The sequence below is a fragment of the Scyliorhinus canicula genome, chromosome 9, assembly GCF_902713615.1.
Source record: "Scyliorhinus canicula chromosome 9, sScyCan1.1, whole genome shotgun sequence".
Taxonomy (NCBI): Eukaryota; Metazoa; Chordata; class Chondrichthyes; order Carcharhiniformes; family Scyliorhinidae; genus Scyliorhinus; species Scyliorhinus canicula.
Window position 1 is genome coordinate 157,617,058 of NC_052154.1, and position 13,615 is coordinate 157,630,672.

The 13,615-nt window shown below is 47.3% G+C and overlaps 2 protein-coding genes across 7 annotated transcripts in view; one reads left to right on the top strand and one right to left on the bottom strand.

Moving 5' to 3' along the window:
- LOC119971824 (D(4) dopamine receptor-like) overlaps positions 1–6,728 on the top strand; it is a 102,045-nt gene extending 95,317 nt beyond the window's left edge. Inside the window, exon 4 of the mRNA XM_038808020.1 lies at positions 1,341–6,728. Coding sequence (XP_038663948.1) covers positions 1,341–1,543 — 203 coding nt within the window. The 3' untranslated portion in view covers positions 1,544–6,728. The remainder of the gene's footprint in view (positions 1–1,340) is intronic.
- A 208-nt stretch (positions 6,729–6,936) lies between these two features.
- LOC119971823 (deformed epidermal autoregulatory factor 1 homolog) overlaps positions 6,937–13,615 on the bottom strand; it is a 126,123-nt gene continuing 119,444 nt past the window's right edge. For 3 of the 6 annotated variants that reach the window (XM_038808017.1, XM_038808015.1, XM_038808018.1), the window contains one exon: positions 6,948–9,814. In XM_038808017.1, the coding sequence (XP_038663945.1) occupies positions 9,710–9,814 (105 nt within the window). In that variant the 3' untranslated portion in view covers positions 6,948–9,709. Of the gene's footprint in view, positions 9,815–13,615 lie in introns of all 6 variants that reach the window. The other 3 variants (XM_038808016.1, XR_005461920.1, XR_005461921.1) reach the window with 3 other exon arrangements.

The following is a 13,615-nucleotide window of genomic DNA, read 5'->3' on the forward strand; positions in this document are numbered from 1 at the left end:
CTCCAAGCATAAAAACATTGCCCTTTCTTCTCAGTAAAGGGCCTTCCTCTGATTTTTAACAATCAACCCACTCAGGTTTACGGTCAGCCAAACTTCAGAAGAGATCACATGACCTCTTTAATTTACCTTGAATTTAAAGACTGCAAAACTATAATAATCTTATAAACCTCAATTACAATAAAACAAGAGTGAAAATTTAAGAACTTTTACTTCATAGAGACAAATTAAGAGTTGGTGAGAAACTTGCAGATACCTGGGCAGAAGCCTCGGTGTGTTCACATGTTGGGTTGAAGAGGGGTAGGGGACAGGGTGACATGAACACCCAAAATCTGAAGTGCGCAGGATGTGGTCATAAGGTTGCCATTAGCTATAAATTTCAGGTGGATGAGGCAGTGTAGAGATGGGTCAGGAGAAGAATTGTGGATGTACGCATACTACATGGAGTGCAATGGTTTAAGGTGGCGGCTCACCACTGATTTCTCAAGGCATGGGTAACAAATACTAGTCTTACCAGTGATGGCTACATCCCATGAATAATTAAGAAAAGATTAAGTTCAGTGCTTTGACAGAAAGAAAGCCACTGTAGGTTTAGTGATGACAGGAGATGAGCAGTTAAGTTTGGCGTAAAGGTGAAAAGGTAGGAGGATGAGGCAGAGACAGGAGAGCTTGGAGAGGTGGGGCAACATCTCTGAAATGGGTAGGGTGTGGGTTTGAAACCTAAATCGATTTGGCATGAATTGGTCTGAGTGCTCAGCTGGGGGGGGGGGGGGGGGGGGAGGAGGACTGAGTCAATGGCAAAGGAACAGTCTTCGTGCTGGGATTTGAACACAATATCTTCAGCCTTCCTGGTATTAAGCACAAGATTTAGATCCATTCCTTTCAGGATGTTGGACAGTAAAGATATCTGCAGAGTCACCAAGACACAGAAGGAGGCCATTCAGTCCATCAAGTCCATGCTGGTGCTCTGTGGAGGAATTCACTTGGTCCCATTTCCCCCTCCCCAAGGCCCTGCAAATTTGTTTCCCTCAAGTGACCATCAATTTCCTTTTGAAATAATTCATTGTCTCTGCTTCCACCACCCTCATGGTCAGTGAGTTCCATTACATTACCACTCACTTGGTAAAACGTGAGCTGGTCTAATCTTCAGCTTCAGAAGGAATCTCTTCTCTATGTGAATTCACACAATGATCATTTAATTTCTAGGCAGGGGTATTTGGTCATTCCCTAATCTAATGTTCCTGTCCTTGTAAATCACATGTTTCAGTTTACTGTCAGCAAATGGCACCAGTGATTTCCCAGCACTCCCAGGCTTTCAATTATTCTCCTCCTTATCATTTCAGGTGCTTTTCTCTTTTGTTGGACTCCGTTTTTTGTGGTTAACATAACAAGAGCAACTTGTGAGTCCTGCCACATCTCACCTCATCTCCTCAGCATCGTAACGTGGCTCGGATATGTCAACAGCGCTGTCAATCCCATCATCTACACCATCTTTAACATGGAATTCAGGAACTTCTTCAAGAAGGTTCTTCACCCCTGTTGCTGACGTGAAACCAAAATATCGAAATGATATCTATATATATATTATATATAGTGGTGTCTGCTCATTTTGTATAGGTGATTAAAGTTGTTTCCTGCTGTGACGTTCTCTTACCTTTTGCTAACTATAAATTCCAATATTTCCACATTTCGAGATTTTTGGAGGGAAAATGAATCATTCCAAATACCCCAATGATCAGCACCTGCACACAGTCCATGTAACAAACTAAAAGGAATATGCTGCTCTTTTTTAAATGTGCTAATTTACAAAAACGTGCATCTATGTATCGCCTCTTACAACCTCAGGATGCCCCAAAAGCACTTCAGAGCTACCAAAGTGCTTTTGAAATTTTGTCACTGGTAGAATGTGGGAAAAGTGGCAGCCAATTTGCACAAGACATCCCCCCCACAATGACCAGATGGTTAGTTTTTAATGATGATAGTTGAGGATAAATAATACCTCTTCTTCAAACAGTAACCATCAGATCTTTTGCATCCATTTAGAAGAGCAGAATGCACCTCAGTTTGTCTCACCTGAAAGACAGCACAGCTGACAGTATAGCGTTTCTTCAGCAATACTGCTCTGATAGTGTAGTGCGCCCTCAGCAATGGCCCTTTGGTAGTAGAGTACCCCCTCAGCAATACCCCTCTAACAGTGCAGTATGTGCTCATTACTGCCCCTCTAACAGTGCAGTACTCACTGATTACTTCTTTGACAGTGCAGTACTCGCTCATTACTGCCCCGTTGAAAGTGCAACATTCCCTCAGTACTGGCATTTTGACAGTGCAGTGCTCCCTCAGTACTACATCTGGGGTTTCTGTCTGGATTATGGGCTCAAGACTTTGGAGTGAGACTTGAATCCACCACTTTCTGACTCACAGATGGAAGAGCTACCCACTAAGTCACAGCTTACACAAAAGGCCTGATGGTTGCCATGGTATTCCATCTCTAATATGGTTGGTCAGGTGCTTATAATATCCACTTTAAAATCAAGATAAGCAGTTAATAGCTGCGCAGTAATCCAACAAAATCTTTCATAGCGTTTGGAGTTCAACGCACTGTGCAAAATCTTTTCACACGGCTCAACAACAAAACCATTTTATTCGTGTGACATGACTGGTTGTCCCTCACTACAGTGCGATGTGACTGACTGTCCATCACTACAGCGCAATATTACTGACTGCTGCTCACTACAGTGCAATATGACTGATTGTCTCACTACTGTGCAATATGACTGACTGCCTCACTAGTGTAATATAACTGACTGTCCCTCACTACTGTGCAATATGACTGACTGCTGCTTACTACAGTGCAATATGACTGACTGTCCTTCACTACAGTGCAATATGACTGACTGTCCTTCACTACAGTGCAATATGACTGACTGTCCTTCACTACTGTGCAATATGACTGACTGCTGCTCACTACAGTGCAATATGACTGCCTGTCCTTCACTACAGTGCAATATGACTGACTGTCCTTCATTACAGTGCAATATGGCTGACTGTCCTTCACTACAGTGCAATATGACTGACTGTCCTTCATTACAGTGCAATATTACTGACTGTCCTTCATTACAGTGCAATATGACTGACTGTCCTTCATTACAGTGCAATATGACTGATTGTCCTTCACTACAGTGCAATATGACTGACACCCTCACTACAGTGCAATATGACTGACTGCTGCTCACTACAGTGCAATATGACTGCCTGTCCTTCACTACAGTGCAATATGACTGACTGTCCTTCACTACAGTGCAATATGACTGACTGTCCTTCACTACAGTGCAATATGACTGAATGTTCCTCACTAAAGTGCAATATGACTGACACCCTCACTACTGTGCAATATGACTGACTGCTGCTCACTACAGTGCAATATGACTGCCTGTCCTTCACTACAGTGCAATATGACTGACTGTCCTTCATTACAGTGCAATATGACTGACTGTCCTTCATTACAGTGCAATATGACTGACTGTCCTTCACTACAGTGCAATATGACTGACTGTCCTTCACTACAGTGCAATATGACTGACTGTCCTTCATTACAGTGCAATATGACTGACTGTCCTTCATTACAGTGCAATATGACTGACTGTCCTTCATTACAGTGCAATATGACTGACTGTCCTTCACTACTGTGCAAAATGACTGACTGTCCTTCACTACAGTGCAATATGACTGACTGTCCTTCACTACAGTGCAATATGACTGACTGTCCTTCACTACAGTGCAATATGACTGACTGTCCTTCATTACAGTGCAATATGACTGACTGTCCTTCATTACAGTGCAATATGACTGACTGTCCTTCACTACAGTGCAATATGACTGACTGTCCTTCACTACAGTGCAATATGACTGACTGTCCCTCACTACAGTGCAATATGACTGACTGTCCTTCACTACAGTGCAATATGACTGACTGTCCTTCATTACAGTGCAATATGACTGATTGTCCTTCACTACAGTGCAATATGACTGACACCCTCACTACAGTGCAATATGACTGACTGTCCTTCACTACAGTGCAATATGACTGACTGTCCTTCATTACAGTGCAATATGACTGACTGTCCTTCATTACAGTGCAATATGACTGATTGTCCTTCACTACAGTGCAATATGACTGACACCCTCACTACAGTGCAATATGACTGACTGTCCTTCACTACAGTGCAATATGACTGACTGTCCTTCATTACAGTGCAATATGACTGACTGTCCTTCACTACAGTGCAATATGACTGACTGTCCTTCACTACAGTGCAATATGACTGACTGTCCTTCACTACAGTGCAATATGGCTGACTGTCCTTCACTACAGTGCAATATGACTGACTGTCCTTCATTACAGTGCAATATGACTGACTGTCCATCACTACAGTGCAATATGACTGACTGTCCTTCATTACAGTGCAATATGACTGACTGTCCATCACTACAGTGCAATATGACTGACTGTCCTTCACTACAGTGCAATATGACTGACACCCTCACTACAGTGCAATATGACTGACACCCTCACTACAGTGCAATATGACTGACTGTCCTTCACTACAGTGCAATATGACTGACTGTCCTTCACTACAGTGCAATATGACTGCCTGTCCTTCACTACTGTGCAATATGACTGACACCCTCACTACAGTGCAATATGACTGACTGTCCTTCACTACAGTGCAATATGACTGACTGTCCTTCACTACAGTGCAATATGACTGACGCCCTCACTACAGTGCAATATGACTGACTGTCCTTCATTACAGTGCAATATGACTGACTGTCCTTCACTACTGTGCAAAATGACTGACTGTCCTTCACTACAGTGCGATATGACTGACGCCCTCACTACAGTGCAATATGACTGAATGTTCCTCACTGCAGTGCAAAATAACCGACAGTCCTTCACTGCTGTGTAATATGACTGATTGTTCCTCACTGCTGTGCAACATGACTGATTGTTCCTCACTACAGTGCAATATAACCAACAGTCGATCACTACAGTGCAATAAGTCTGACTGACTCACCCTCACTACAGTGAAATATAACCGACAGTCCTTCACGACAGTGCAATATGACTGATTGTTCCTCACTGCAGTGCTATATGACTGACTGTTCCTCACTACAGTGCAATATGACTGACTGTCCTTCACTACAGTGCAATATGACTGACTGTCCTTCACTACAGTGCAATATGACTGACTGTCCTTCATTACAGTGCAATATGACTGATTGTTCCTCACTGCAGTGCTATATGACTGACTGTTCCTCACTACAGTGCAATATGACTGACTGTTCCTCACTACAGTGCAATATAACTGACAGTCCTTCATTTCTGTGCAATATGACTGATACCCTCACTACAGTGCAATATGACTGATACCCTCACTACAGTGCAATATTACTGATACCCTCACTACAGTGCAAATGACTGACTGTTCCTCTCTACAGTGCAATATAACTTTACTCATCCTCACTAGAGAGCAAGATGACTGATTGTTCCTCATTACAGTGCAATATGACTGATTGTTCCTCATTACAGTGCAATATAACCAACAGTCCATCACCATAGTGCAATATAGCTGACTGTGCTTCACGACAGTGCGATATGACTGACTGTCCCTCACTACAGTGCAATGTGTCTGATTGTACTTCACTACAGTGCAATATGACTGACTGTCCTTCACTACAGTGCAATATGACTGACTCACCTTCACTACAGTGCAATATGACTGACTGTCCCTCACTACAGTGCAATATGACTGACTGTCCTTCACTACAGTGCAATATGACTGACTCACCTTCACTACAGTGCAATATGACTGACTGTCCCTCACTACAGTGTAATATGACTGACTGTCCCTCACTACAGTGCAATATGACTGACTGTCCTTCATTACAGTGCAATATGACTGACTGTCCTTCACTACAGTGCAATATGACTGCCTGTCCCTCACTACAGTTCAATAAACTGACTGTCTCTAACCACAGTGCAGTATGACCGACTGTCCTTCATTATAGTGCTGATATGACTGACGGACATGATAACGTCACACTCTTCTGATTAAAATGTTATTGCTCAATTTTTAGTTTTAACAGCCACATACATAACAATTTGGAAGTATAACCACATAGAGCTTCTTAACATAAAATAAAGTGAAAACTATGAAACTGCTAGTTTGACAGTTTCAAGTTTGACCTTTGAGTCTTGCACTGACTCCATCTTCTTTGGCTCACCATCAAGAGACTGTGATCACTCACAACGCTTGCATAGTCTGTGTCTTGTTTGTCCACAGCTGCTACCAAGTTGTCAAAGAGGTCACTGGCGGTTGTTGTAAGGAAGGTGAAGACTGTTCTGTTGCCCAGCAGGCAAAATTGAAGAGATACCACAAGTATGTTATCTTGTCAGACCGAGGAGGTCATTGAACATTTACTGCGAGTGTTGTACAGTGGTGGGAGTAAGGCACTGACCCTCCAGGTGCCACAACTTACATTTATGGGTGTTTTGTATAGCACACATATCCAGGGGTGTGTATGTCTTCCTTCAATCTCCAGGAAGGCTTAGCCGCCTAAATCAATGAAGTTCTGCATAGCAGAACACCAGGTCCTGCTGCCTTCTGGATTCAGATGGTGTCTGCAAATTAATAACTCTGTAAATGTTCAATAAAAGTTTTTCTATAGTGTGCAGTGAAATCATTGGAAATTGAAGCAATGCTCAGTCTGCTGCTGGAGAGAGCATGTTCTGATTCTGTGATGTGGAATTTACAGGGAACACACTTTGAGTACAAAACTCATGATCTCCGACTCACCAAGTAGACCCATTTAACAAGTTCCACTCCCAGACACAGCACCACATGCTGGAATCACCTCTCAGATTTAAAAAATATTTGACACTGAGAAAGTTTATATAAAACACTATCATCATTTACTGAACATGTACAGCAAAGCATGCTTCGTGACAATTAAAAATACAGAAAACTTACAAAATACAAGAATAACTTGATAATGGATTGCAAGAAATTATATAAAGTACATTGGCTAAGCCTGTTTTTATCAAAAGTAATATTCGGTGGGAAGGGCATCTGTTACCGTAACCTGCAATTTTCCCTCTATGTATAAACACCCCTCACATCAACTTATACCCTTATTTACAAGCATTCACTTTCACTGGCAAAATAGGTTCACTTTCCCAGAAAGGAGGCATTCTGCTTTAATCTCTCAGAGACTTCCCATTCATTGTGAATTTCACAGCTCCTTGAGAGAAGCAATTCGGAAACACAGTTTCCCAAATTAAAAAAAAAATCATCCAGTTAATGTCTGGACTGCCAAAAATAGTCCACACACACACAAATATTGCTGTAATCCTTCGAGTGTGAAGTTACAGTTACAACAAGTGATTAATCAGTAGTGGTTAATCTCCCATGAAAACTGCTCCTAATTTCATTGAACCTTCTCAGTGGTCCTGTTTGATCACAGTCTCTGCCCGGTTATTACGATACATTTTGTGCCAGTAAATTACACAGTGTTTCTTCATTCCTTGATTTGCTCAAGCATGAGCATTCATTTGAATTAAAAATATAGTTTACTACAAAATTCAAATTTTTCCAATAACAAAACAAGTGACATCAAAACTTTTGGTATACTGCATTTGAGATACGACCTGTCTCCTCAATCCAGGATCGCAGTGATGGTGTAAACTCATTAACTCATTAGCTCAATCGGGCTCTTGGTTATACAAACCTCCGATTTCCATTTGTTTAAGTATGTCTGAACAATGTTTCATCTACAAAGACACACTGCAAGCTCCAGGACTCCTCAATGGGAATGCTGCAATTCTATCCCGAAGCTCAAAGCCGAAGTCCAACATCACTAAGTACACAATCATCGCATCAAGGACGAGCCTTTTAATTGTTCTTTTCCCCAGAAGGGCGCCTCCTACAGGTAAACTACAGGGAGACAATGTGGTCAGTCTGCAGGTTAAAGATAGGAAATGACAAGAGCTCACAGTCCTCACTGGATGAGATAAGGTGTGTAGAATAGAGCTCATCAGATGTAACTTACAAATGCAACCATCTAATTTCCTGAGCAGCAAAAACTCATCAGCAGGACCCTTGAAATTTATAGAAAACACAAGCAACCAGATTTCACAGCCCATCCCCGAATCAATTGGCCCTCGTCCTAACCAGATTGTTCTCCTCCCTCAGGTCACCTCGCTTGAACCAGACAAAGGTGCATGGGAGGGTGTTGGGATATGAGAGGGTATGTGTGTGTTTGAGGCTACGAGAGAGCATAAATATGAGAGGTCGAGTGGGCATATGAGGATGGGCCTGAGAATGTGAGTAACTCACTCAAGTCGATGCGCTGAATTCTTAGAGGGGACATCCAGACTTTGACTTTCTCCACACGTGTGTGTGAATATGCATGTTGAGGGTATGGAAGAGTGTGCGTGTGTGCGAGTGGGAGCGTGAGGGAGTGGAAGTGAGCGAGTGGGAGCGTGAGGGAGTCGAAGTGTGTGAGTGGGAGCGTGAGGGAGTGGAAGTGTGCGAGTGGGAGCGTGAGGGAGAGAAAGTGTGTGAGTGGGAGCGTGAGGGAGTGGAAGTGTGCGAGTGGGAGCGTGAGGGAGAGAAAGTGTGCGAGTGGGAGCGTGAGGGAGTGAAAGTGTGCGAGTGGGAGCGTGAGGGAGTGGAAATGTGAGAGTGGGAGCGTGAGGGAGTCGGAGTGAGCGAGTGGGAGCGTGAGGGAGTCGAAGTGTGTGAGTGGGAGCATGAGGGAGTGGAAGGGTGCGAGTGGGAGCATGAGGGAATGGAAGGGTGTGTGAGTGAGACCATGAGGGAGTGGAAGTGAGCGAATGGGAGCATGAGGGAGTGGAAGTGTGTGTGAGTGAGACCATGAGGGAGTGGAAGTGTGCAAGTGGGAGCATGAGGGAGTGGAAGTGAGCGAGTGGGAGCATGAGGGAGTGGAAGTGAGCGAGTGGGAGCATGAGGGAGTGGAAGGGTGCGAGTGGGAGCATGAGGGAATGGAAGGGTGTGTGAGTGAGACCATGAGGGAGTGGAAGTGTGCAAGTGGGAGCATGAGGGAGTGGAAGTGAGCGAGTGGGAGCATGAGGGAGTGGAAGTGAGCGAGTGGGAGCATGAGGGAGTAGTGGAAGTGTGTGTGAGTGAGACCATGAGGGAGTGGAAGTGTGTGAGTGGGAGCGTGAGGGAGTCGAAGTGTGTGAGCGGGAGTGTGAGGGAGTGGAAGGATGTGAGTTAGTGAACATGTGAATGAGTGTGCGAGAGGATGAAGGTATGCGTATGAGTGAGTGAATGCAATGAGCAGTAACTCAGTCCCTGTATAAGACCAAGGAGAAAAAACAACTAGGAACAGGCAGCGATGGCTGAGTTATGAGTCAAGGCTCAGTTTGTGACGTTTTTACAGGACATCTTCTGCAGTCAGACATCAAGTAGGTTCATATGATATAGGAGTAATCCTAAATCTGCTTCCCTGGGCACTCAACATTTGGAAACGAGCAGGCATCAACCTTCTGCCAAACTGGAGCATATCCGGACAATAAAAGGTCCAGCCTGCAGAGTAAGAACACGTATCCTCACAGCGTGGCACAGTGCCGAACTCCATGTCCCTTTCACTCACTCAAGTCGATGCGCTGAATTCTTAGAGGGGACATTCAGACTTTGACTTTCTCCACATCGACCTCTGTCACCTGCACCTCCTCTGCCTGCACAGTGAGTGCTGTCGGTTGACCACACACATGCTGATGATCCTTCCAGTCCTAGACAAAAATTGATGCCAAAAAAAATCCTTTTCAGTCACAAATTAATAGGCAAAATCATCAGCCTGATAACCATGGTCTGAAGCTCTTGTTATTTATTGCTTTTATTGCATTGAAATATTCAAAAATAATAAAACTGCTGCAATCTGAAAGTTCAGCCTTACTGCATGGGTCAGACACTGGCCACTCACATTCCCGGTACAACGCTGCCTGATGTAAAAATGAAACAAAACTGCTGAACTAACCAAAGCAATATGGTTTACTCTTAACTGTTCTCTGAAATTACTTAGCAGGCTAAAGCGTTCAAGGGCAATTAGGGTTAGGCAACAAATGCAGTCCTTGCTAGTGATGCCCACATCCATCCAGAAACGGCTGTCAGTCTAATTCAGTGACTATCATAACAAACAGTAAAATATCACCCTGAAGAGGAGATAGTCCTCTGAAGTTGGGTGAAAATACATTGACAGGACAATGCACAAGTGAGCTTTACTTGGCATCTAACCCTGTGCTGCATCCATTATGGGAGTGTTTGGTGGGGGAGTGTAGAGAGAGCTTTACGATGTAGCTAACCAGTGCTGTATGGAACCTGTAATGAGTATTTGATGGGGCAGTGTACAGACAGTGTCCCTAGCCCACTTTACCTGCACTGCAGTGTTGGATGGGATGCAACAATTTACATCATATTGAACCTGTGCTGTACCTAACATTGGGTAATTGGTGTTGACATTATGACAGGTATTAAAGAGAACATCACAGAGTATCTGCCATGACCCAGTGAGTAGCATTCTCACCTCAGACAGAAGATATGAATTCAAGTCCCACTGTACAGACCTGGGCACATAAACCAGGCTAACACCATGTTGCAATACTGAGGGGGTGCTGTAGAATCAGAGCGGCAGTGCTGAGGGAGTGCTGCACCATCAGAGTAGCAGTGCTGAGGGAGTGCTGCACCATCAGAGCGGCAATGCTGCACCATCAGAGTGGCAGTGCTGCACCATCAGAGCGGCAATGCTGCACCATTAGAGCGGCAGTGCTGCACCATCAGAGTAGCAGTGCTGAGGGAGTGCTGCACCATCAGAGCGGCAGTGCTGAGGGAGTCCTGCACCATCAGAGTAGCAGTGCTGAGGGAGTCCTGCACCATCAGAGTAGCAGTGCTGAGGGAGTCCTGCACCATCAGAGAGGCAATGCGGAGGAAGTGCTGCACCATCAGAGCGGCAGTGCTGAGGGAGTGCTGCACCATCAGAGCGGCAGTGCTGAGGGAGTGCTGCACCATCAGAGCGGCAGTGCTGCACCATCAGAGCGTCAGTGCTGAGGGAGTGCTGCACCATCAGAGCGGCAGTGCTGCACCATCAGAGCGGCAGTGCTGAGGGAGTGCTGCACAATCAGAGCGGTAATGCGGAGGAAGTGCTGCACCATCACAGCGGCAATGCTGCACCATCAGAGCGGCAGTGCTGAGGGAGTGCTGCACCATCAGAGCGGCAGTGCTGAGGAAGTGCTGCACCATCAGAGCGGCAGTGCTGCACCATCAGAGCGGCAGTGCGGAGGAAGTGCTGCACCATCAGAGCGGCAGTGCTGCACCATCAGAGCGGCAGTGCTGAGGGAGTGCTGCACCATCAGAGCGGCAATGCTGCACCATCAGAGCGGCAGTGCTGAGGGAGTGCTGCACCATCAGAGCGGCAATGCTGCACCATCAGAGTAGCAGTGCTGAGGGAGTGCTGCACCATCAGAGCGGCAGTGCTGCACCATCAGAGTGGCAGTGCTGAGGGTGTGCTGTACCATCAGAGCGGCAGTGCTGCACCATCAGAGCGGCAGTGCTGAGGGTGTGCTGTACCATCAGAGCGGCAGTGCTGCACCATCAGAGCGGCAGTGCTGCACCATCAGAGCGGCAGTGCGGAGGAAGTGCTGCACCATCAGAGCGGCAGTGCTGAGGGAGTGCTGCACCATCAGAGCGGCAGTGCTGAGGGAGTCCTGCACCATCAGAGCGGCAGTGCTGAAGAAGTGCTGCACCATCAGAGCGGCAGTGCTGCACCATCAGAGTGGCAGTGCTGCACCATCAGAGCGGCAGTGCTGAGGGAGTCCTGCATCATCAAAGAGACAGTGCTGAGGGAGTGCTGCACCATCAGAGCGGCAGTGCTGAGGGAGTCCTGCACCATCAGAGTGGCAATGCTGAGGGAGTGCTGCACCATCAGAGCGGCAATGCTGCACCATCAGAGCGGCAGTGCTGAGGGAGTGCTGCACCATCAGAGCGGCAATGCTGCACCATCAAAGCGGCAATGCTGCACCATTAGAACGGCAGTGCTGCACCATCAGAGCGGCAGTGCTCAGGGAGTGCTGCACCATCAGAGCTGCACCATCAGAGCGGCAGTGCTCAGGGAGTGCTGCACCATCAGAGCTGCACCATCAGAGCGGCAGTGCTGAGAAAGTGCTCCACCATCAGAGTAGCAGTGCTGAGGGAGTGCTGCACCATCAGAGCGGCAGTGCTGAGAAAGTGCTGCACCATCAGAGTAGCAATGCTGAGGGAGCGCTGCACCATCAGAGCGGCAGTGCTGCACCATCAGAGTAGCAGTGCTGAGGGAGTGCTGCACCATCAGAGCGGCAGTGCTGAGGGAGTGCTGCACCATCAGAGCGGCAGTGCTGAGGGAGTGCTGCACCATCAGAGTGGCAGTGCTGCACCATCAGAGATGCAGTGCTGCACCATCAGAGCGGCAGTGCTGAGGGAGTGCTGCACCATCAGAGTGGCAATGCTGCACCATCAGAGATGCAGTGCTGCACCATCAGAGTGGCAGTGCTGCACCATCAGAGCGGCAGTGCTGAGGGAGTGCTGCACCATCAGAGCGGCAGTGCTGCACCATCAGAGCGGCAGTGCTGAGGGAGTCCTGCACCATCAGAGAGGCAGTGCTGAGGGAGTGCTGCACCATCAGAGTAGCAGTGCTGAGGGAGTCCTGCACCATCAGAGCTGCAATGCTGAGGGAGTGCTGCACCATCAGAGCGGCAGTGCTGCACCATCAGAGTCGCAATGCTGAGGGAGTACTGCACCATCAGAGCGGCAGTGCTGCACCATCAGAATAGCAGTGCTGAGGGAGTGCTGCACCATCAGAGTCGCAGTGCTGAGGGAGTGCTGCACCATCAGAGTCGCAGTGCTGAGGGAGTCCTGCACCATCAGAGCGGCAGTGCTGAGGGAGTGCTGCACCATCAGAGTGGCAGTGCTGCACCATCAGAGCGGCAGTGCTGAGGGAGTGCTGCACCATCAGAGCGGCAGTGCTGAGTGTGTGCTGCATCACAGCGGCAATGCTGAGGGGGTTCTGCACCATCAGAGTGGCAGTGCTGAGTGTGTGATCACAGCGGCAATGCTGAGGGAGTACTGCACCATCAGAGCGGCAGTGCTGCACCATCAGAGTAGCAGTGCTGAGGGAGTGCTGCACCATCAGAGCGGCAGTGCTGAGGGAGTGCTGCACCATCAGAGCGGCAATGCTGAGGGAGTGCTGCACCATCAGAGCGGCAATGCGGAGGAAGGGCTGCACCATCAGAGCGGCAATGCTGCACCATCAGAGCGGCAGTGCTGAAGAAGTGCTGCACCATCAGAGCGGCCGTGCTGAAGAAGTGCTGCACCATCAGAGCGGCAGTGCTGCACCATCAGAGCGGCAGTGCTGCACCATCAGAGCGGCAGTGCTGCACCATCAGAGCGGCAATGCGGAGGAAGTGCTGCACCATCACAGCGGCAATGCTGCACCATCAGAGCGGCAGTGCTGCACCATCAGAGCGGCAGTGCTGAAGAAGTGCTGCACCATCAGAGCGGCAATG